This window comes from Orbicella faveolata, unplaced genomic scaffold (genome assembly GCF_042242905.1).
Source record: "Orbicella faveolata isolate gen_17 unplaced genomic scaffold, um_ofav_v1 contig_46, whole genome shotgun sequence".
Lineage (NCBI taxonomy): Eukaryota > Metazoa > Cnidaria > Anthozoa > Scleractinia > Merulinidae > Orbicella > Orbicella faveolata.
This window is the reverse complement of record NW_028301576.1, coordinates 28,548,422-28,573,150: the sequence shown is the minus strand read 5'-3', so window position 1 is coordinate 28,573,150 and position 24,729 is coordinate 28,548,422. Positions and strand designations below refer to the sequence as shown.

The following is a 24,729-nucleotide window of genomic DNA, read 5'->3' as shown; positions in this document are numbered from 1 at the left end:
TAGAAGGATCTGGAGCTTATCGAAGTGTTTGCTGAGAGTTACTTAAATGCTCAGCACTGGAGTACTCGACAGCAAATACTCTCAATCCTGTCGGACTAGTTGTCTTTCAAAGAGGTGCAGGAATTTACCCCAACACTCACCAATTACCACTATAACATAGCTCCAAACCATACCCTGCTACATGGGAGAGCAGAACCGATTCCAAGCCACAAATACTGGAGAATGAAAGTTGACCTGGGGAAATTAGAAGATTTCATTTCGTTCATCACAAGTCCGCATGTTCTCCAAGATGTTCCTTTTGGCGAAAGGCTTTTGAAGCTATCAACTGGTGAGGTTATCAAAACCCCAAACATGATCAGAATGATGATACCTGAGCGTATTGTGCAACAGTACCAACAATACTGTAGTGAAAGAGGTTTTGAGTCCATGAGCAAGCGAACACTAGATAGAGTTTTGGACAAGTGTTCAGCGTCTGTTAGGAAGTCTTTACAAGGACTTGACAACTTTTCTGCTCAAGGAACTGAGGCATTTGATTACTTGGACAAACTGGTTGATAAACTGGTTGACTGTGGTAAAACGGAAATCTGGGCGAGAGAAATGAAGCAACAGCTGCGCTCATTGAAGCAATACCTTAAGAGTGACTACAAGGTATTTTATTTCGTTTTATAGTTCAGTGTGAGGTTTGGCAGAAGAAATTCATGAAAATAGGACAAACATTATACACAGCAAGTCTTGCAAATTACCTTCCTAAAGTGAAAATATCTTGCTGAATATTTTTGCTATATTTTATTTGAAAATTAGTACGAGAAACACCTAATGGAATGTGGGTTTTATTTGAGGGAGTATGGGGGACGGGGGTGTTGCTTAGTCAAAAAAGTATTGCAATTGACATTGTACCTGTAAAAAACAGTTGCGGTTTGCTTCGTCTTCGGTGTGTTTCAGGTCCATGTGGTTGAGTCGTCGAGCATTGCTGTTTACTGTAGGACTTACACCCTAAGTGATTTGACAGACCCTGACTTTCAAGCTTGCTGCAGTCACCCACAAAATGAGTCATGCATGCAGTGTTGCCAGTTGCAGGAAGTTCTAACTACCTTGTTAAGTGAGTGTTCTCATGCACTTTGCAATGACGAGGATAAGGAGGACATGCTGCACACTATCAAGCAAGCAAAAAATAACATCATGTCCTGGAAAGCCCATCAGTTGCGTTCTGTCTTAGCTAACATCAAGAGCAAATCTGATGTGTTCCTTGTTCAGGATTGGGCAATGAAATTCATGCCACGGAAATTTTGAGAGCCACAGTCGGATTGGTTTGCTAAGCGTGGGCTACCATGGCATATTACACTTGCAGTCAGAAAGTCGAGGAAAACGAGCACTTTGAGTCTCAAACATTTGTGCATGTCTTTCAGAACTGTTCACAAGACAGTGCCGCCGTGGTATCTATAATGTAGGACTGGAATTTCTGGAATTGGAAAGAGCTTATTACAAGCAAGGTAATGCGAGCTGTTACCACAGTGGGTATACAATTGTTTCAGCTAAACTAGCAGGTGACATCGCTGGGGTGGTTGTAGAACGGAACTACTTTTCTGACCTTCAAGGCAGCAAAGGAGTCTGCGACTGTCAAGCAGCAACTATCAAGGGAGATGTAGGAAGACATGTTAACAAGGGTCATGATGTGACAAGAGCTGTGGAGCTGAAAGTTGCCATGGAGTCTGGTCCAGAGTCTTGTGCAAAAGCTAGTTATGTCTCTCTCAATTTGTCAATTACTCCGCCAGTCAAATGGGAGGGTGTTAGCCTGCTTAACAACTTCAAGTATGAAGAGCACGGAATATGTGTGTAGAGAGCGTTCAATGTGGGTTCAGGAAAGTTGATACCATGGTCTCAATTTGAGGGCGTTTTGCAGATCCGGGAAGTCTTTGAAGTGTTTGACCCCCCATTGCAGACTAAGCCATCTTTCAAGAACGTGAGACAGACATGTAAAGAAAAGATCTACACGGGATCCAGAAGCAACCAGCGAGACCACCAGTCAAGACCAAGATGATGATGATGATATTGAAAATGATCAAGCCTCGCTACTTTTCCCGTGCCCCGAAGAAGGATGTATAAGAGCTTACAGCCATTTTACATTGTTACAAGCACATCTGGACACGGGTTAACACAAACAACTGCCTGAACAGGAAACACCTTATGACAAGGCTAAACAAGTTTACGCTTCAAAGCTAATGGATGAAAGTAGCAGGATTCCCACTGTGCAGTTACAATGTGAAGAACAGAGCCAGTGCTTAACTCCCCTTCCAATGGGATGGGCTCTAAAAACAATTACCAAGAAGGCTTGTTTTACGCAGAAACAGAAAGAATTTGAAATTGGTGAGCAAAGTGGAAGGAAAGCAGATCCAAGTGAGGTCTAAAAATTGACGAGAGCCACAAATTTATATAATATTATTTGTCAATAATATTACGTGTTTATTTTGTTGCTTTAGCAGTGAAGTCGTGCGTGCATGACACAATGAAGTAGATTAGAGTGGGATTTAAGTTTGGTGTTCCTTGTCTTTTTTCCTCTTGTATGCGATGATCAAAATAAATGCGCTATTTTTCTAACGTTGCATCAGCATAAAAGCATTTCAACCCGTTCTTGTGAAGCCTCTAACCTTTTTTTTTGTTGTTGTTTTTTCCTTGTATTGTGTTACAACAGCTTACGTTGTAAATTTCAATTGCGCTGAATTGTAATTTTCTGGAATTTTGACCATCATTCATGCAAAACTGCCAGTAGATCCCAAATATAAAAAATTGCAGACCTAAACCTCGATGTCTGGACACTGGTTAAAATATCAGAAGATTTGAAGCACTACCGGTCAGCTTTTTGCCTCGCTGGATTTTGATTATTTTTGAGTTTTTCATTAATGAGAAGTGTGTTTACTTAAGGTAAGGAGTTCAAATCCTAGGGGTGACTGCTGATTATTTTTCCTTTACTTCTTCAGTGTTTCTTCTTTTTCTGTCAAGAAACCATTTACCAAAAGGTAGCAATTCTCTTTCCGTTTCTTGTGTTAAAAAAATCGTCTGGAGCCTTCAATCAGTTATTTATATTGATTGCTTTTGAACTCACAATATCACGTAGGTCTGAGAAGGAAAAACCATGAACACTTTCCCTGAATTGAATCGCTAAGGAAGAACCATAAGTATTTTCCTTACAATGAAAAAAATCATTTTACCTTTTACCTCTTGAAAATAACTAACTTGGCACATTGCAAGCAACTGTAAAACAGCCTTAGACAGCTGATGTTCGAAACCCGATGTTCGAAACCCAGGGGGACTCCTATATGAAAAGGTCGGGGATGCTCATCGTCTCAGGTACAAATCAAGGCTTCTGGTCTCACTTAGGGTGTTGATGATGAAATGTCGCCATTGTTAGCTGTCAAATTATCCTTTAGGGTGCAACAGTGTATGTACCATCAAACATTGCAAAGTTGAATTTTTCTTGCCTTGTATTTTGTTTTGAATTGGTGCCAAATAATTCTTGTAATTTTGTCATCAGGTTGTACCTAGCCGTACTAACCATACTGACGATACTAAGTGTGATTTCAAAATGGAATAAATTGGTTGGAGTTAAGACATCAGTTGCGTGTTTTTCTTTGGATCGATGCTGTCACAGAGGTCACTTATCTTTGATTGAAAATCTAACTCAAATTAAAACAAATGCAAGCCAAGATTGATTAAAGTGGGCAAAGGGACTTTCTATGACTTGAACCATGCATCTTCTCCTTGAAAATCAAGTATAGGGGCTTACCACAACACCACGGTCTGTTCCTCCACAACTATGCTGCAAAAAGGAGTGTCCCTTGTCTTTCCTTCTGCCTTGTTGCTGACATTAATAATAGGACAGAGTCCCTGTCTTGCAGAGTAATAATGTTACAAAACTATTAATTTTCCCTGTCATCTTCTGGCATCTCAAGGAAATCCATAGACAGTTGGCAACTTGCATTGAACACAATATGTGGGGTAAATCAGCAAATTGAGAACACATTGTAATTTGACATGTCAATTGACATGTCAATTGTGTATTCACCAATTAGAGCCAGATCAGGTGCTGCTCACCACTGGAGCCAATATAGTGCTCTACAATGAAGGAGCTGCTATAACGAATTATGTTGAGAGACTACTCATATCTTGAGTACACATGGAGATTAATACAGCTCTGTTTCATAGGCTAACATAAAGTTACCCACTCATCAGTTAGTTTCCATATGCACTGTAGCCCACTGAAATACATTTATATTTATATTTTAGATCGATGATACTTGTATTTCTTATTTTAGATTTTAACACTTTTTATTTTATAGAGGACCTCCCTGAAAACCATGTGTTTACGTGACAGGTGCTTCCTCTTTAAAGTTTTTATTATTATTATATTATTATTACATCAACAATATGTTCATGCAAGATGTGGTAAACCGTTACAACACACTGTTACACAACATCGTAAAAAACCGTTACAATCAAACTTTGCCAGTTCGAATGCACTTCTAAAATTTTAAAAATGATGCGCATTCTTAGGACATGTTAATATTTTAAATACCAGCATGTGCGCTGTGGAAAAACAAAATGCAGTTAGTTAACTATATATAAGAATGATCTTTTGTTGGTGCCAGCATGTAGAAATTTATTCGTTTTGTTTGTTTAATGTTGCCAGTTCTGGTTTGGTGCTGACGAAGTGTTTCTCTGTTGTGCATAGGTTGCATCGCTTCGTCAGATTTGAGTAGGGTTTTGCCTTGGCAAGGATCTTCCATTTGATGGTGTCAACTCCAACTGAAAGTAGGACAGTCATAACTTGGATAAATTTCGTGTACTTTAAGTTTGGTCACATCAACTTTTGGCCTTCATGAAACCCTTGTCTTGGTCTGGACATTTCAATAACAAATTTGTCCATTGGCCTGAGAGACCTAGCTCTCCCCTTTTTTGTGAAAGATTCCTCCAACTGATCCTGGTCATAATAAAAAGAGACCTCAGCATTTACAGACCACCAGTACACAATATTTTCCCCTCACTCGCCAGTCGTTAAAAGTGTCCCTGTTATTAATCAAAGGAGACCTCTGGTCAAACTTGTGGATTAAGTAACCTAGAGATGAAACATGTTGGTGAACTTGCAATTACAGGTGTATTTTTAAAGGCTGTTAAAACAAGCCGGGTTCAAGACAGGGTAAAAATCATTTAAGCTTATCAAAATAAAGTATTTACGAATTTTTTCCAAGTTTATGTGCGTTTCATATCCCACTCAGAGTTCACTTCAATATACTAAAATAAACAAGACAAGTGTAGAGAACACAACTTTAATCTGAACTTAACTCAATGTCAGTTGAACGTGGACTACTCAACATGAAAAATGTAACACACTGGGCCAGCGCACATCTCAAAAGTGCACTTAGGCACCTGCTGTAGCTCCATGTTCAGCCAGCAGTATTGATATGAAATTCAAGTTAAAAATGGCAGCCAATGTGAAAATTATAAATGAAGCCACAAAGATCCTAGGCCCTCTGCATAATAATGTTGATAACTTTGTCCTGTTTGAAAACGAAGTTGAAGAAAACCTAATGAGATTATTCGAAAAGCATTGAAATAATCAGAATTCAATTGAAAGAGTGCGAAATTCTGTCATTGAAGTTGGGTCGATCATTGCTGGGGAAATAACCATCTTGCTGAAAAAGTTGCTAGGCGACTCAGTTCCCGGAGTAAAACCCATAACAATAACTGTCCACATTACAAGGGATTTGCCAGTGCAAATATTTGCTTTTCTTCTGGATATGGTAAAGAAGGCAAGGTCAACTTATGGTGTCACCCATTCAGAAAGCAGATTCCTGGATATCATTGCTTACACCAAAGAGAATCAAGTGGTTAGGGATATATCTCACCTCTGGACGTCAACCGAGAAGCAATCCTGGAATATTTTTCAAAGACATTTCAGGGTCCCAGGAAAGGAAATGAAAGGGTGGTTTTGAGTGCCCAAAAGCCATTTACCTTGTCTTACTCAAGGAAAGGGTCATATGTTGTAATTAAATGCTACTACAAGTTTACAAATGCATATGGATATATATTTTTGAAAGTTGAAATAGACTGTTGTAAAACTAATAGACTGACGCTTCATTGCTCAAGTTTTAAATTTATTGTTTAATGTGTAATCTGCTACAACTTATGACCCAATATTTTTTAACAAGTTTATGAAAGTGTACATTTATGGGTCATCATAAATAAATAAATAAATAAATAAATGTATATTCGTAATTAAGTAAACATATACATGTTCCCCACAATACAATGCATTTAACGTGTTATCTGTTACAACTTTCGGCCCATTTCTTTAACAAAATTATGAAAGTGAACATTATGGGTCATCACAAATAAATAAATGTTGGTTTATTAGAGCGGTTTTCAACTAAGTGTCGAAAGCAATCAACAACAACAACAACAACTTTCATTGTACTCAAAATCCCTGATGCCCTCAACAATCAGTAACTTTGGTTTTGGTTTCTCTATGGTTTGAGATTGGCTGAGTAGTCTAATTGCTAAGTGATTAGTTTGGTTTTGGTTTTACAACACTAAATTGAAAACCACTCTAAATAAACAAATAAATAAGTGTTTCCACAACACATTTGAGCCACATATGGCCTACTGCTTTGCAAGCCTACTTCTAGTGCTGCATGTGATTAAATATCTCTGATTTTTTAAACCTATGTCCTGCTGTCACCTAACAGCTGCGGCAAAACTTTTCCCTACTCAACACTCTGCTGGATAAATTTCATAATTGGATCACCACAGAATGTACATTTTCTATCAGTGAGACTAGCTTTTTCTAGATTGGAGTAGCAAAACCTTGGGTCAGAAAACACCCTGTCTGGGATGTATACAGCAGTATGCTTGTATGTACTAAGGTTGAACCCTTGTTCAAGAAGCCACACAACATTACAAACTCATGCTTGAAAATCTCATACCAGCACCTTTTATAAAATGTATTTTCGCTTAGTTTTTTCAAAGCAATATGTTTTGCCTCCCTTCCTTTCCATTGTTACGATACCAAGCCCTTGCCCATATTTCTCATGTAGCTCTTTAGTGTGGGCAGGAATGATATGTTCAATTGTCCACACAGTAGGATTTACGGAGGTAGGGAGAAACAATGCATTCACCTGATAATAGTCACGAGCACTAATGCTCAGTTCTGTAACCTGTTCAACAGTGATATCAAACCTACTGAAAAGTGAGACACAATCCCTTAGTCTAAGCCCAAGGTATGCAAAAATCAGAACTGTTTTCCTTTGTTGGTGAGAATCATTTTCACTACTAAGCCATTTAATCAATCTCATAAAATTGTGGCAAAGTAGCCTGGAATCTTTTCCAGTAAATCTATACTGGAGATCCTGACCCTTACCCTGTGTTTCGTCGTACCACTTCTTTACCTTTCTTGCCAAACATTTGGCCTTTACCTCAAACTTCAGTGCAGTTACAGCTCTAGAGACAATACTATCATTCGGAATGTCTGCAAACTTTTTGCAGCTGTCTGGAAGATTACATTTTCCAACTGCCTCTTTCAGAACCCCCTTAAAGAAATACTGCCAGGCATTCTTAATATGTAAAGGCTCCACATGGGCAAGATCAATCAATTTCCCAATTGAAGGCACAAATTCTTGGTGACTCTTCTTATGTGCAATAAATTCTGTGACTTTGCTTCGAAATTGTTTCTCCTTCAGTTGTTTCTCGGATAAGGATTTTTTAAATTCGTCAACCTCATTTGCAATTTTGATCCTCTCTTCATACTTCCAAGGCTTCCACATGGTCTGTGACAAACTTAAGTGAGATAAAAATGTCCCCTTTATGTCAATGCAGTTGTCTTTTGAAACATCTGCAAAAATTGAGAAAAATCTTGCACTATTGGGTAGTTTACCCCCAGCATAGCCAACATCTTGATGTCATTTGGCACATTTGAAGGTTACATGGAAGCCCTCAATTTCAAAGACTTTTTTCTCTATCTCACTAATTTCTTTGCACAAGAACTGACAGTACTTACACACAACTGCCGAAGTTTCCTCACAATTACCCTCAAAAATAATAAAGTTGTCATTGCTTGATGCAACCCTCTTACCAACATTAATAAAACTTAACAGAAAGGAAGATGCACTCTCATTCTTCCTAAATGGGCAGCCATCCCCACCCACTGCAAATAAAAAAGTATACTCAGTTTGCCAAACTACTGAAGGGTTTCCTTTCTGTCTTTTCTGAGGTAAAATTTTGCTACACATGGCAAATACTCAATTAACTTTCGAAAGCAACCTTGTGTTGTTTCATCTTCCATAACACCTTAAAACTGTTCTTCTAATTTGTACACATTTCCAATGCTGACCTGGTTGATTCCTTTGACAAGCTTGTTATAGGGCAGCAATTTTGGAATAGGGCAGTTTGGCATCACAGTAATAGCTGACCTCCCGTTTCCCATTGTTTCCTTTTTTTTCATTGATAATGCAAGTCTTACAGACTTATATTTCCACTTGTCCATTACACCACTACTATAGAAAACTGCAATGCTTCTCTTTACATTTTCCAGGGAGCTTTCAAAAGCTTTTGAATTTTCCTTAAATGCAGGTGAGACTACCTTCTTTGTTAAGATTTTCTGACTTAAAACATAATCTTTCATCTTTCTTTCATTTTGTCTACTTTACATCGTTTTGCTAAGGTGTCAAACATCCCGTGTTTGTGCTAAGCTCTGCCTTCAAACTTCTACACTGTTCCACTGCTTTCTGCCTCGCTTCGTTTCGGGCGTTCACAAAGGCATTAACATCACATCGACTGTTCTTAGCGTATGGCATAATGCTAACAGTTCACCTAGTGCGATATACAAGACACTGTTATGCATTTAGCAAAACAAAAATGATACGATTCTTCCCTATGTCTCAAAGATGTAAAATATTTATTTTAAATGCTGTTGTTTGGAAAACTGTTAAATTCTTTCTGAGCTGAAAACTACCTTTGTAATGTCGAGCAAATCTACGCCATTACACCAAGAAAGTCACTCGTAGAAAGTCCGTCCTTCGATAGCAAAACCATGACATGTTTGGTATCTTCTGAAAGCTGAAGGAACAACCTACCATATTCTTTTGCGAATGAAGCTCCACAGCTTTCCCAGTGAAACTGTGATACGCTGAAAAAAACGATTATACCTTGTCTTGAAATATGTGTTAATTCTTGCTTTTATTTTTAGGATTAATGCTGCCGTAAAACCCATGACACTGCAAGAGACATTGAAAGCCTGCAGCTCAAGCCTCTACCCCAATGTCCACACAATTCTGCACCTCCTGCTGATCACCCCAGTCACAAGAGCAACTGTTGAATGTAGAAACTCTTCACTGCGCTTTGTGAGAATGCTTATTGCAGCACCACAGGAGAAGAACGTCTAAATGCACTGTTGCTGCTCTTTATTCACAAAGACATACCTTTAAATTATAATGCAGCTGATGACAAGTACGCCAAACAAAACCAGAGAAGGATGACATTTATCAATCCACTGCAGTGATTTATTTCGATTAATACTGGATGTATAAATGCAATGCAATGACTCTGTTAACAGTTCGCCTACCACTAGCACTATGATTTTGCTTTGAAAATCATTTTATAAAATGCTCTTTAATTCTATCTTCCAAATCGTTAACGTTACTTTACTTTGCATCACGAATACACCCAGAATGCTGTATGCTGCATCTCCTGAAAAGTGAAGTTTTCATTTGGGGGGGAGGGTGGGGGACTCGTCCTCCTCTTTCTGAATTTTCTGGATCTGCCCCTGCAGACTGCCACACTTCCACACTTCCAGACTCCACCTGAAAACTACAAAATTATACAGTAGCTTGTGTTTAATTATGCCATAAAACTAATTCCCTTTTGGCGATGTGTTTTGTGTTCTTCTACGTGAAGTAAAAGCCAAGATGCTGCTAGACATGAGACTACCGTATTTATTTACCTATCAGCTGAACTACTTTTTTTCAGAAATTTGGACTTGTATCGACCAAAAACTTTCCAAACAAAGGAGTTTGGCTTATAGCCTAGAGTTTGATTGATTTTTTTCTTTCTCAGGTGTTGAGAACTTATGGAATGTCATGCAAATTCTGTGATCGGCTTGTAGCCAAGCCAAAATCAGTGAAACACAATATATTATAATATTATAAAGACAGGATGAAATTGTTGATCAATGAACTTTTAAAGATTTGGTAGTTCCTAAAGGAGCCGTTTTTTGAACAGCTTTCAACTGATAAACAGTTAACTCGCCATCACTCTCGCCTTCACTCTCCATCTCAAACTCATTGTCTTCCTCATTGTCGTCAGTTTCCTGTGCCTCTTCAGTGTACAGCTTGTCATCCTCAATTCCATCCAAAGAGTTGGAGATTCAACAGGTCTTGAAGGACTTAGCACCCATCTCCACTGGAATCTCTCGCCATGCTTCATGCACCCATCAAAGTACAAGATTTCTCCATGGCGCCTTCTTCCCAGCCGGAGTATAGTCAAACGGGCCACTGATCATCCAGGCCAAGTACTTTCTTCAGACATTATTTTTGAACGGCTTGTTCAAGCACTTGTCTAGTGGCTGCAAAACAGGGGTCAGGCCACCAGGGATAACCGCTACATCAATTTTCTGCCGGTCGAGTCAAGTCAGCTCGGAATGAGTCCCACACTAACAGCGACTGCTCATTGCGAGGTGTCTGCGGCAAACACTGGCGAATCCACTCCTTCACACCTGCCTCATTCATCCACCCTTTCTTGTGTGAAGAAAAATAGAGGGACTCCGGAACGATGTGATCTTTCAGACTCAGGACACCTTTAAAGATGACCTTGGGTGGAAGTTTTGTTCCATCTGCTGCAATGGCAAGTGTGACAGTGAAGCTCCGCTTTTCTGCTCTGCGGGTTTTTACCAGAATCGTTCAGCTGCTAGTGAACTCCAGCGAACGCATTGATTGAAGTTTGAAGTGCATCGGTGTCTCATCCTTGTTGTAGATCCTGGATAAAGGATAGCCAGCTCATTGCCTGACTGCTATGGTGAAGTGATGGAACTGCACAGTTTTCTCCTCCATGTCTTCTGGCAGTTGCTAGGCTAGCGTTGTCTTCGCACAGAAGCTCACTGAGTGTTGTTGTTTCCAGTTCTGACACCAGCCAAGGGAAGCCTTGAATGCAGGATTAGTTGAAAATTCTTTTGCCTTCAGGCGCAGCATCAATCCACTTACAGCAAAACCTATGAAAATAAATGAAAAACGATGTAAATGATGAAAACTCAAGCGATTTGAGAGTTTGTTTACTTTGAGCTGACAAGCGTTGTTAATTTGTTATGCAAAGTGCAAATCTGACCAATAGGAAGTGTCAATTCCCACGCTTGAAAAACAAACTCACGTGCGTTTATGGTCGTGAACGTGTCTGCAGCTTATCAATTCTTCACTCAGCGCTCCTTTTTAAACAATTTCAATACAAATCAGCATCAAACATTTACTCACCTTGATCTCTTTGCTCGGTGAACCACCCCAATATCTGCTGGTCTAGCTCAGAATACTTTGGGGTAAAGCGATCCATAGTTGTGTGTTTCACTGACATCTTCAGCTCACGGTTAAAGAGTTTGGTCTGATCTCTGCGCCAGCGACAGACCATGGACTCACTAAGTCCGTACTCTCGTGGCTTTCATTTAAGTATATTTCACTTATAGTGCAGTTAGGATCAATTAGTATTCACAAGTGCAATGTTTTACACCAATTGGCTAATTGTTTACAACTAATAAAAGGCTTCTGATTGTTTCTAAAAGGTGTGACTTTATTCTACACAATAACTTTCAACATGTTTCCTGAGAGGGAAGGTTTCTTGAATAAATGCTCAAGTAACCTTTTGTTAAGAGACCTTGGTCTCGGCTTATAGCCGATATCTTTCTGATTTTTTTCTGAAAGCTTTTGCCCACTATCATGTCTCACAAGTTTAGGGTCTTGGCTTATAGCCAAGCTCGGCTTATAGGTAAATAAATATGGTAGCTTTCAAAGAGGCTAAAGGCTGCATTGCTACAGGTATTTATACCTTTTGTTAGTTCCTTTGTGGTGAATATAATTTGCTTCCAATTTGTAACATCTTGATAATGTCCCTATTATATGTAATTTGCAACAGTGCTGCTGGCAGACTGAGCTTCAGATATTGCCAAAGTCCAGCTACATGTACAAACTATTCTTTAGAATAATTGAACAATTTTACACCATCCTCTGCAGGTTTCATTTTACACTTGCCCTCTCTAGATAGTGTGTCTAAAATTGAACACTGCTTTCTACTGATTCCTTTACAAAAACGAAATTTCCTTGTTGCATGGAATTTTTGTAAATGAAAATGATGATTTATGTTCCGCCAATGAAAAGCAAAGTGTAGAATAAAATAATAGTTATATAAAGTATAAAAATGCAATTATTCAGACACACCTCACAGGCCTCTTGTATGGCTTTGTTTGTATTAGGAAAGCCCTTCTACTATTGAGGATGTGCATGGAGGCCCAAACGGATGACCTGGTCAGGGGATAGATCAACTGTTGTCTGACTTGTTTGGTCCAGACTACTGCAATTATGAATACATAGAGAAAAAGCACTGTCATGGTTCCAGGTCAATTCCCACTCATGAAGTATGATCATAACGAGTAGGAAAAGTCATACTATTTCAATGTTAATAGTGACAGAAAACCTTGTGTGGACCATCTATTTCAGACAAAAAGTTGGGACACAAAGCAAGTTCTCCCCTTCCCCCACTTACAATGTTGATAATCAGGAAGGGAAGGGGAATAGATCAGGACCTTTCATTTAATCGCCAGATTGAGGAGTTATGCAAAAAGTTGGCAAAACATTTTGGACTCCTTCGTCACATAAGTCCTCATTTGAAATGCAATCAACGAGACATATACTACTCTATGATCATTAAACCTGTAATGCTTTACGGTAGCACGATTTGGACTTCTTGCAGTAAAGAAAATCTTTTGAAAGTCCTACGTCTTCAAAAATGTGCAGCTAGAATTATCCTCAATGCTGAAAGAACAGCACCTTCTGTCAGGTTATTTAACACCTTAAGAGAGCTTGACTGCAAGATTCGCATTGGCTGCGGCAGATGTCAAACACTCAAATTTCTTCAAATTACCTGAAACTTATTTTATGTAAAAGGGTCCCAGGCGCTGCAGATTGATGTCATTTATTTTTAGTATTTTTAAAAAAATTGCCTCAGAAACGGAATTAAAAGATAGCGAGGTAATACTGGCGTAATAAATTGGGTCTAATTTATGAGCAGATTTGTTGTATCAATGACAGACCAATATTACTTCCCGATGCAAATAATTTTATTTACTATCAGTGACATGCTTTGACTTTACAAATATAGCTACAAAACCAATGAACAAGTTGTCAATTTCCATATGCAGTAGTTCAAATAGCTCCTAGTAAGTTTCACTTTACTGAAAATGGAAAAAGTCACTCAACTGTTTAAGAGTCAATGTCAGTAATTTTCAACTGGGGCCATGCAATAGCGAGAAAACGAAAAATCTGAAAAAATTTCTCAAGATAGCCCTTGGTGAACTATTTCTAAAAATATATATTTTTCCTCGATCCGATAAATATTTTGGACATACGGAGATAAACTTGGTTTCGCAGCTCTCAGACCAGATTTTAGGCGTCTGATACCGAACACCGCTGAGACCTCCTTTGAAAATCAAAACACCTTTTCCACGAAACAGCAAGTAACTAATCAAATAAAGCAGACGATATTACACATTTTGAGTAGTGAGTTTCTCAGTTCAAGTTAAAACTGAATTTTTGATAAATTTTCCAGTATTTACAAGAATTTGAGCGATTTTTTGCGCCGCAAAATTTACAAAATTAAGGGCCTGAAATCGTTGACTGGTACCTCACCTGGTGTATCAAGATTTATTCCATGTGAAAGAGCACTATTTCTTCTTGCAAAATCCATTTTCAAAACCACGGGCTACATTAAATAAAATTTTTGAGGTCGAAAAATGCACGCAGTACTTTCGTGAAATTAGATCTCTTTGATAATGGCGCGCTGATGTCGAAAGGTCAAACAAACATAACGATAACATACTTTCGAATCTCAGCACTTTAAGAATATTTGCTGTCACTCACAAACTAATGTTTACAAGACTATTTTACGTGATTTGCCATCTCTTTTGAGGAAAACTTAAAGAATTTGGCCGTTTATTTTGATCTCGAGTTCTCAAACTCATTAATTATTCATGAGCTGATGACCCAATCAGCTCGCATCAATTGGGTCAGGTGCATGTATGTTGATACCCAATGAACATACCGATCAACACACGGTAGATTAGTTCAAAAACTGATCAAGACACTGATCAAGAAACTTGAATTTTAATCAATCTTAATTATAATTCTAAATACAGCATTTTTCCCGCTTAAATCATTGCTTACAACAACAATACAGCAACATATTATTCCTTCTTAGACATCGTTACATTAATTGTACAGTTTTTGAATTTTCCTTTCTGGAAAACAACATCCGTCAAAGATTGATCCTGTTTCTCTGTGGTAAAACATGTAGTTGTACTAACAACACTTGGACCTAGGATCTTTGAAACTTTAGACACATTTTCTTCTGTAGGCTTTTCGTACTGCAACAATGCATTAGAACGATGCCCCGACCTTTCGCGAATCAATTTTTCTTCAACCCCAGAATTGAACAGGGAGGAAACACAAGTAACGCGCAAACTGTGAGCGGTTTTGCGTTTAAAGCCTGCCGTGTCGCACATGTCAGGCAAAATCTTGTTCAAGCTGTTGATGCCTACGGGCGCTTTATCGAATGCGAACCTAGTTTTTGATGGCTTAAAGTAAAATGCAATAACTTCCTTTGCATGAGTCTCAACTAACCCTACATACAATCTGAATATCTCAACAAGGCACGGCTCATGCTTTTCCTCAATAGAATGACAAACGTGCTTGACCACTCGCGGCACATACTTTAGATCACAAAGACCTCCATGATAAGTTTTAGAGGCATTTTCTTCAAACTTAATAAAATTTGGACCAATTTCAAAGTTGTTTACAACAATATTTCTGTGATCTCCCCCCCGCAACCCAAAAACTTTTCCGTTGTAGAAATAGATCGTGTTCAATAACGACTTAGCTGATGTAGTTCCCAGCAATTTCTTTTGCCAGAATACTGCTTCTTCTTGCTCGCTCACAAACTCCTTTTCCTCTTTCTTACACTTAATGTGAAGCCCTTCTCGAACGCCATTCTTCATCTCGGCATCTAAGCAACGTCGGAAAAGGACAAACCTTCAAAAAATAACACACAAAATTAAAGTCCTGAAACAGTGCATTTTAAATTACTAACCAATTCGGTCTAAAAGTTGTCAAGTACCTTTTGTCACTAGCGTCCAGAGGATTCAAAGCTTCTGATCCATTTTTCTCCTCCAAATAACGCTTGAGGGCACAAATGATACCATAAACAGACTTCGGAGGGTATCTTTCACTGGACTTTTTAGCTACCTCCATCACAAATTTTGACAACCAATAGTTCAGCGACAGAGCGTCCATTCCAGCAATATCTACACTCACAGCGGTAACATTGTGTAAATCGTAGTCCTTGAAGAGACCGCCACAATCTAATACCGGAACTTTAACCTCTCTCAACCTCTGCCATTCGGCAAAAATGTTCACAGCCCACTTGTTTTTATACTTAGTTGAAACTGGAACAGCATCATTCACCAAAACATTTTCTTGAGAAGAGGTTTTTGGAACTCGAAAACGTTCTGATCTCCACTCGATCTCCATCACATGGCATAATGTTAATTTATTAAAAATTCAACCTTTAAAACTTGCCCACATGGCCGCATATAAAAGATTCATTTCATTTACCATATGAATAAAAAACAGACAATAGCCTATTGAGCACGCCTACTAATTACCTATTCGAAAAAAATTCTCATGCTACTTTGAGAAGCCAGCTCAAAAACTCGTGCTTCATTTTTCATCAGGGGTTCCAAACACCTCGAAACAATAAAAGCACTCCGCCTTTGGCGTCGTGCTTTCATCTGTTTCTCGGTGTTTGGAACCCCTGATGAAAAACTCGCACTCGTTTTTGATCTATTACTTCTTAAGTGTACTCGGGTCACGTAATGTTTGTCAAGGGTTGAAGGTGAGGCACTCGTTATCAAATCAAATTAAAACATTTTCCAGACAGAAATTGCTCTCTAACACACAGTAATATCTTGAAATGGATGGCTCTTCATACCTTTCGGCGGACTTTCTGGACATTGAAGAAATCCTGGACTTACAACTCGTAAACCACACCTCCGACGAATTCAAAGCAACGGATTACAGTTGATTGCGTTACAATCCACAAGGAGACCGCTGGTCAAAGAACTATAAGGTCGATCAAGCCAACTCTGAAAGTTGCATGAAGACAACGTTACTGTTGTAATTATTGTTAATGTTTCAACAAAAAAAAAACTAGGTTTGGCGCGGGTGGGCGGATAGAAACGAAACATTTCCTGCATTTCCTTATATGGTGACAAAGATAATCCTTCACTGTGCAAACTTAGGAAGGAACATCATCTCATTTGTTTAGGTATTGGATTAAATACACTCTCATTTTGAACCTCTTTTACTTTACCTTATTTGGATTATGATATCGAAAAATACCCGCGTCACTGTGAATTCAGAGTGCTACAGAGTCGTCTGTTACGCCGTGTTTGTTGTTGTTGTTCTGAATTCGTATTGGACTTTCAACAAGAGAAATATCGGGTATCGTGTTTTATCGGGATATCGTGTTTTAAGTAAATGTGTTGAATGGCATTGTGTGAATACGCTGCTCAAGTTGGCAGACAATGCGGAGCTAGCGCAGAAAACCCAGGCAGCTCTCAATGTATCTCAATCGCAAAATGTGACAAGGACATAACAAGTCACCTGAGGTCTTTTGGTGCTGGGTTTGCGGATTCAACCGTAAAGACTGAGGCAGGACTTCTTCTCGCCAGGGCAGGTATGCATTAACGCAGACCTTTGGAAATGTGAACTTGGCAGGCTTTCTGCACAAGTGTATATATTAGGGGATTGGGTAGGGGGGGGTGGGGGACGGAGTTAATGATGTAACGATATACCTAAGCGAAGTAATCATAACCCTAATTTGAAACACTGCAGTGGGATAGCATGTTCTTTAAATCAAGCTTATTTCGGTGTAAAAATACCGTGATAGTTTAACCATCTGAAAATTCCACGCCCAAGCCTCCTGGTGGACCCTGGACGAGCCTAGTGATTCTAATGCTTGGACAGAATATAGATGAATGTACTCTTTGAGTGGGCAATATGCATTATGAGCGTTTGTTTTCTCGTACGTGTTACTGACCTCCATGGCGCGTTTATACTGCCAACGGATTCCACATTGCAAATAAGGCGTCAATATCCATAAGATTTTGGTCGTACCCATGTCAGCAACTTGTTTCCACGTCAACATCTTGCAAAGCGCTCTACAAATACCTACCTTGAAAATTACTAAAAAGTTCATTACTATCGTAATTTTAATTTTTCAGTTAACGGCGTCGTGATTCCAATGGACACAGAGGCGTTCTAACACACACAAGTTTAATACTGCTAAGCTAACAAGTACAAGCAAGAAGGCCACGATGAATGAACTTACAAACTCTATATATACGAGGGGCCTGGGTACTACTGGGCCTGAAACCGCAGGCTGGAAATAACAACAATATCATGACATCCCCCTTTTCTTAAGGATGATAAACTGACAAATGCAAAACAAAAGAAAATGTTCAAAGATAAAACACATTGCATGCTTATAAGTTCAGTCTATCAGGAGCTTTGACTCTCCTACTGGAGCGACGAGGCAGCAACATAGGAGAAGGATCTGGAGGGCGAGGCGGCAACACGGGAGATGGATCTGGGGTAGAGCTTGAGCTTGAAGTCACGAACTCTGTTGGCTCTGCCGAAGAGCAGGCACTACCAGCACTTCCGGCTTCATGGGAGATGGGGTCATCAACTTCAACATCAGCGGGTACCTGAACACCTTGGATCTTAAAAGACTCTCCCGTGGTATGAAGTTGACGACGATTTCTTCTCAGTGTGCCACCTCTGCCAGCCGTCACCAGGTAGGAACGTGGGGTGGCAGCCACGTCCCGGACAATGCCTGGCTCCCAGGTTCTAGAAGCTGGGTTGAGCACGCGAACACGATCTTCAGGGAAGAGGGGTTGAAGTGGCTGTCGGGCTGCCTTGTCGTATTGCACCTTCTGCTTATCCTGCCTGAGTTGGAGCCTTACATTGATGTCGCCATTTGCAGATGACGAGGGCTTGGAGACAGCTGGTAGGTTTGTCTGATATACTCGGCCATTCAGCATTTCAGCAGGTGAAGGCAAATCACAACTTAGTGGGGTGCTACAAAGACAAAGCATGGCCAAATGGGGATCCTGCCCAGTTTCCTTGCACTTCTGCAAAAGATCTTTTACAGTTTGCACAGTCCTCTCGCTCATGCCATTAGACTGCGGATACAGTGGGCTGGATGTAACATGAGTGAATCCGTAATTGTGACTGAACTCCTGAAAGGCAGCAGATGCATATTGGGGGCCGTTGTCGGTTACAAGCTTGCTGGGAATTCCATGTTCCTCAAACACAGATTTCAGGTGTGCAATGACTGTAGACGAGTGGAGGTTGGAAAGTTTCTTTATCACAGGGAACTTGCTGTAGTAATCGACAACTACCAGGTAGTTAGCATTATTCCAGAAGAATATGTCAGAGCCTAAAGTATGCCACGGCTTCTGCGGCACATCATGAGGCAGCAGGGGTTCCTTGACGTTCAATTTCTGGTGACGCTGACACGGGGGGCAGCTCTTAACCAGCTCTTCAATATCACGATTGATGTTTGCCCAGAATACTGACCCCCTCGCCCTAAGCTTGCATTTCTCGGCACCTTGATGGGCATAGTGAAGCTGTTGCAGAACATCAGGCTGTAGTGACTTAGGGATAACGATACGTGTACCCTTCAGTATCAGACCATTGGCCACAGTGAGCTCATCGCGATAGTTCCAGTAGGCATGAAGAAAGGCAGGGCAATCAGATCTCTTTTCAGGCCATCCATGCATTATGATCTCACGCAGAGCTGACAAGGTTGCATCAGTCGCAGTTTCTGCCTGTATGTGGGGCACTCGCATTGGGCTTGCATTAAGATGAAGATTGACCTCATGTACAGATACATCTAGCCCTTGAATATCTTCACCAGAGCAGGAGCTGATTCTTGAAAGAGCGTCAGCGACAGGTATGTCCTTTCCAGGGACATATTTAATTTGTGCATCATACTTCTGTATGTGCAGCATCATCCTAGCGATGCGAGGTGGCGCACTTGACAGATGCTTTCGAAAGATAGCCTCCAGCGGTTTGTGGTCAGATTCCACAACAACAGGCCGGCCGTAGGCGTAATAATGGAACTTCTCCAAGCCAAAAAGAACAGCCAACATCTCTCTCGATATTTGAATATCGGCTCTCAGTCTCGGTCAGCAATTTGCTAGCAAACTCCACTGGACCATTGGCTTGTAGAAGAACTGCACCTAAACCCCTCTGGGAGGCATCCACTTGAATGGTTACGTGCTGGGTACTGTCAAAGTACTGCAGTGCGGTGGGGGCCACAATGGCTTTCTTGATGCGGTCTACAGCTGACTGATGCTCTGGAATCCAAACAAAGTCACTTGTTTTCTTGGTGAGTGCCCAAAGATTAGCTGCTATGGATGCCAAATTAGGAATGAAACGGCTTAGGAACTGGACCATTCCAAGGAATGTTTGGAGATCTGCGAGGCTAGTTGAAGGATCCATGGACAGAATGGAATCGATCTTCCGAGGATCAGGCTGCAGAGCTTCAGCACCTACGATATGGCCAAAGAAGGGAATTCGAGTACATCTGAACTTGCACTTGTCCAGGTTAAAACGAAGGCCGGTCTCACGAGCACGCTGAAGAACAGCACGAAGGTTTTCGTCATGGTCACTAGTCACTCTTGTAGCCATACACAACAATGTCATCTGCGATTCCAGTCACACCGGGTAAGTCACCGAAGGTTTCATCTACCTTCCTTTGGAAAATGTCCTGTGCACAGACTAAACCGAAGGGTAATCGCAGAAATCTGTATCTTCCAAATGGCGAATTGAAGGTTGCACATAGCGAACTGGCCTGGTCAAGCTTGATGTTCCAGTAACCACTGCGTGCGTCCAGGATGGAGAAGCACTTTGCACCATTAAGCTTCGGAAGGATATCTTCCAGTGTAGGTGTGAAGTAGTGTGGCCTCTTGATAGCACAGTTAAGATCCTTAGGATCTAGGCAAAGCCGCAACGCACCAGTGCTCTTGCTGACACACACCAAGGAATTGACCCAATCTGTAGGCTCGGTAACTTTTGCCAAAATTCCTTGTTCAACCAGCAAATAAAGTTCCCTTTTCAAAGGCTCTTTGAGGGCTTCTGGAACTCTTCGTGGAGGATGCACAACTGGGGGAACAGCAGGGTCAATGGTAATGTGAAATTCACCCTGAAAGCAGCCAACGCCTTCGAGGCAATCTTTGTACTGCTTGAGCACCTCCTCCTTAGCAACCGGGTCTGGATTGCAAACAGGCTTGGGTGGGGTACTTGGCTTTGAAACCTCCTCACGGGTTGCGATGCTGAAATTCATGGTAATCAAGTTCAAATCTGTACAAGTTGGCAGACCTAATATGGTTGGACCATCTGCGTCAACAACATGAAATGGATATGACCTACAGGTACCCCCATGAGCCAGCTTGGGAACACAAGTGCCATGATGATTAACGGCATGTCCTCCATATGCAGTAATGATAGTGCTTGATGGTGACAAGGTAGTGGATGATGAACATGGGAAGAGGCATTTGTAGGTATTCAAAGAAATAACATTTCCCTCAGCACCAGTGTCAACTTTACATAAAAGCGGTTTCTTACAGTGATTGGTATCCACTTCCACCTCAACGAAGGCTTGAGTGTCACTTTTCTTGACCTGATCAACTGATAACATATGAAAGTATAACTGATCTGGTAGCTCAGGGTCACATGGTGTTTCTGGTGGTTGACCACTTTCGAGACTATGAAGATGCTTTTTTCCAGGTTTTCCTTTCGGAGGTTTAGGACGATTTTGACGACCATTTGGCTTCCCCTTTTTGCCAGGCTTGGTTGTACGGCAGACTATCCTCCAATGATTGGCTTTACCGCATGCACCACACTTGGTTCCATACGCTGGGCAGTTTGAACGTTCAGAGATGTCGTGCTCCGAACCACAACAACCACATAAACGAATGATGGGACCACGGGGCTTGACGGGAAGGCTTCCCTCATGCTTCATTGCATCAACATGAGTTGAATTATCGGGTGAAATTTCCTTGATTTGTTTACTTGTTACCTCTTCTGTCCGGGCAATGTCCAGGGCAGAATCAAGTGAGAGAGTGGCGTCCTTGTCTAGGAGCTTGGTTTGCGTACGCTTTGAATTAGATCCGAAGATCAAGGCATCGATTATGTGTTCATTTGCATTTTCAAAACAACATTCTTCCACGAGAATTCGAATTCTTTTGACAAATGAATCGACTGACTCGTCAGGTTCTTGCTTCAGGGTCCTGAGCTTGTATCTTGCGAGTCGAAAGTTGCTGTTGTAATTCCTGAGCTTGTATCTTGCGAGTCGAAAGTTGCTCTTTGGAGAAAGGTAATTCTCAAAGCGCGTCCAGTAGGTGTCAAGTTTCTTCTTGTCCGTGGCGGTTAAAGTCCACATGGAAACTAATTCGATGGCATCGTCACCCGACCAGATAAGGAGATAACTGACCTTTTCTTCCTCTGATTTCTCCTTTAGTGGGCCCGAAAAGTAAAGCTCGCAACGGGCTTTGAACTTTTTAAACGCCTGTGGGGCATCCGGCGAATGCCAGTCCATGCTAGGAATTGGTAAACCCGCAAGTTCCGCCATCTTGTTTACGACGAACGCGAAGAAAGATTATTGACGACCAGGTTCTCTTCTTCGCTGGGAAATACGGTGAAGGTCCAATTCAGCAATCGTATCCCACTCCTGACACCATGTCGTGATTCCAATGGACACAGAGGCGTTCTAACACACACAAGTTTAATACTGCTAAGTTAACGAGTACAAGCAAGAAGGCCACGATGAATGAACTTACAAACTCTATATACGAGGGGCCTGGGTACTACTGGGCCTGAAACCGCAGGCCGGAAATAACAATGATATCATGACAAACGGCTAGTGCTGTTTTTGTTGCTTTTTGGCGCTAGTTTCGCCGTTTAGAGAAAGGAAGAATTACATAAATTTTCAATCGCAAAATTTTATTCTCTTCCAAATGTCAACACCTGGTTTATTCTTAGAGTGTTCTTAAATTCACACATTTCAGCCTCGATATGCCTGTAAAATATATTGTTATAAAAAAGTGTATTTTAGTGCTAACTTAAGATACTCGAAATAACTTTGTCTAGATCTAACTGCCACTTTTTTTAGGTATATTCGACATCGGCGAAAGCCACCTTAACATCTCTATTTGTCCAAAACATCGGGATGTATTTGGCATACGATGGCGTTGCCGAAAGCGATTCTGTTCTGTTCCGCCAAGTTGGGCACCTCATCAGGCACAGCAAATGAAAGGAGATCGGAGCATTACATTTGTGCAATCAAAACTTATCTACAAGATGACGTCAACTCTAGTTCCTATCGGATCTCGTAAGTACTCCAGTATGAATTTTAATCAAAGTAGTCTTGTAGTGAGATGACTGTTTCTTCTTACAGCTTGGGCTTTGTAGAACGATAAGAGGCAGTCCGAATTTCCGCTTGCTCCAGATTATACATGAAAGCGGATTCATTTTCAGTGCTGTAATGTATAAATATCATGATGTTTTTACTGTTTGCAGCAATATGCAAGCTTTGCCGTGTTTTACTGAGTAGTCCAGATCTCACGCCCCGAACTCAAAAAACGGAGGCTATAGCCGATGAACCACCAGCTGAAGAGCCATCGCTGCCAAACGAGTCCACCGACAGTGAAACTGTAAGTCGAAACAAAAAACCTAGATACATGCGCATATATAAATATATTTTTACTTTCTGTGCAGTTGCTGGGAATGCAGATGGTTAAAATATCATTTCTAGACCCTATAACTTATGTGCATTGTACACTAAAGTTCTGTTCTCCGAGATCGCTTTTGCATTTAGCTTTGAAAAAATGAGGAAATGCTATTGGTAGTACAGACCATAGTGATATGATTTATTCATTTGTTATCTTCATAACATTACAGGATAACGCGGATAAAAGTAGCAGTACTGATGTGCTGTGTGAGGCGATGGAAAGTATCATGATCGCCTCAAACGACACAAGTCTGTACGTCCCGTCTCAAACCGAAACGAGTAGCAGTGAACTTTCAGGTGATAGCAGAAGCAGCTCGAACCTCAGTCTTTGCCGAACGAAGCTTAACGAATTCTTGGCTATCAGTGGAAAGTCTACCTTAACACAACAGCGGAAACCCTGGGCTAACTTGTTAAGTAGAACAAGGCATGTATACGTCAATAAAGCAAGAGACGCAGTCGTGGCAGCACTGGAAGTGATTGTTCCAGATGACGCTGGCGGCCTGTGGGAAGCATTGAAAGAGTCTGGTGAAGTTGAGAGTGCTTTGGGTGTATTGTCTGATCCCCACCCTGCTGATGACAAATATTTGAAGTCCCTAGCAGAGGCATACCAAAATGCATCCACCTGGGACACGCGACGACAAGTTCTCTCCGTCATGGCTGACCTTGTGCCGTATAGTCTTATCCAGTGATACCTGCCCGGTATCACGGAATATCGAGTGAGGACCGCACGAGAACACGGAAAAAAATACGGGCATGGCTCAGCTGTGCCCCTGTCCAAAAGCCCTCGTATGCGTGTAAACTATGCTCAACTGGACCACTTCCTAGTATTTATCACCAGTCCACACGTAGTAATAGACCTGCCTTTTGGCCAAAGACTACTTTCCCTGGCAGATGGGAGTCTTCTCGAAACGCCAAATCTGATAAGAACAATGATACCAGAACGAATTGTGGCACAGTATACTCAGTACTGTAAGGAAGTCAACTTTACGACGTTCAGCAGATCAACCATGCTGCGTGTCTTGTCCTCTTGTGCTGCAACGGTACGAAAATCACTTCAGGGGCTCGATTACATAGCGGCAGACGGCGGGAAGGCTTTCAACGAACTGATTGAAATGGTACTAAAGCTGAGTAATGACGACAGAGCTTGGGTAAGCCGCTTGCAGAAGGTGCTGAAGGAAGCAAAGCAGTACATCAAAGGCGATTATAAGGTATGGAGGAGGGCGATATAATAGCCTTATAATCCCTGTCCAAACTTTTAGGAAAAAATATTTCGAAAGTGTGTAGTTATTTGTATGTATTTTGAGGAAGAATTTGAGCGATGAGAAAGTTAGGCGTACAAAAATATGCGCAGTCATTTACCACAATAAACCTGTACATGAGTTTAACACTTATCTTTTTTTCTTGTGTGTATCGTTATTATAAGGTTATGCTTTCCGTTGATCTTTGCATGATGTCATGACGATGATGTAATTTGTTAATAACATACACTGTCGTACCCTCTTACTGCAGGTGCATGTTTCAACTCATGCAACCACACCCGACCACTGCAGCAGTTACGCCCTAAGCGACCCCAAAGAC

General features: G+C 40.9%; 1 protein-coding gene and 2 pseudogenes across 1 annotated transcript; 1 reads left to right on the top strand and 2 right to left on the bottom strand.

The window, feature by feature from the left end:
- Window positions 1–426: 426 nt before the first annotated feature.
- Window positions 427–4,165, top strand: LOC149099461 (uncharacterized; annotated as a pseudogene).
- A 2,593-nt stretch (window positions 4,166–6,758) lies between these two features.
- Window positions 6,759–7,949, bottom strand: LOC149099460 (uncharacterized; annotated as a pseudogene).
- Window positions 7,950–14,253: 6,304 nt separating this feature from the next.
- LOC149099459 (zinc finger MYM-type protein 2-like) lies at window positions 14,254–15,958 on the bottom strand. Its single transcript, XM_089277601.1, has 2 exons — window positions 15,412–15,958; window positions 14,254–15,326 (listed from the first exon to the last, which is right to left on the bottom strand). Exons 1-2 carry the CDS (start codon window positions 15,822–15,824, stop codon window positions 14,483–14,485), a joined length of 1,257 nt encoding a protein of 418 aa, XP_089133727.1. The 5' UTR covers window positions 15,825–15,958; the 3' UTR covers window positions 14,254–14,482.
- Between the last annotated feature and the right edge of the window lie 8,771 nt (window positions 15,959–24,729).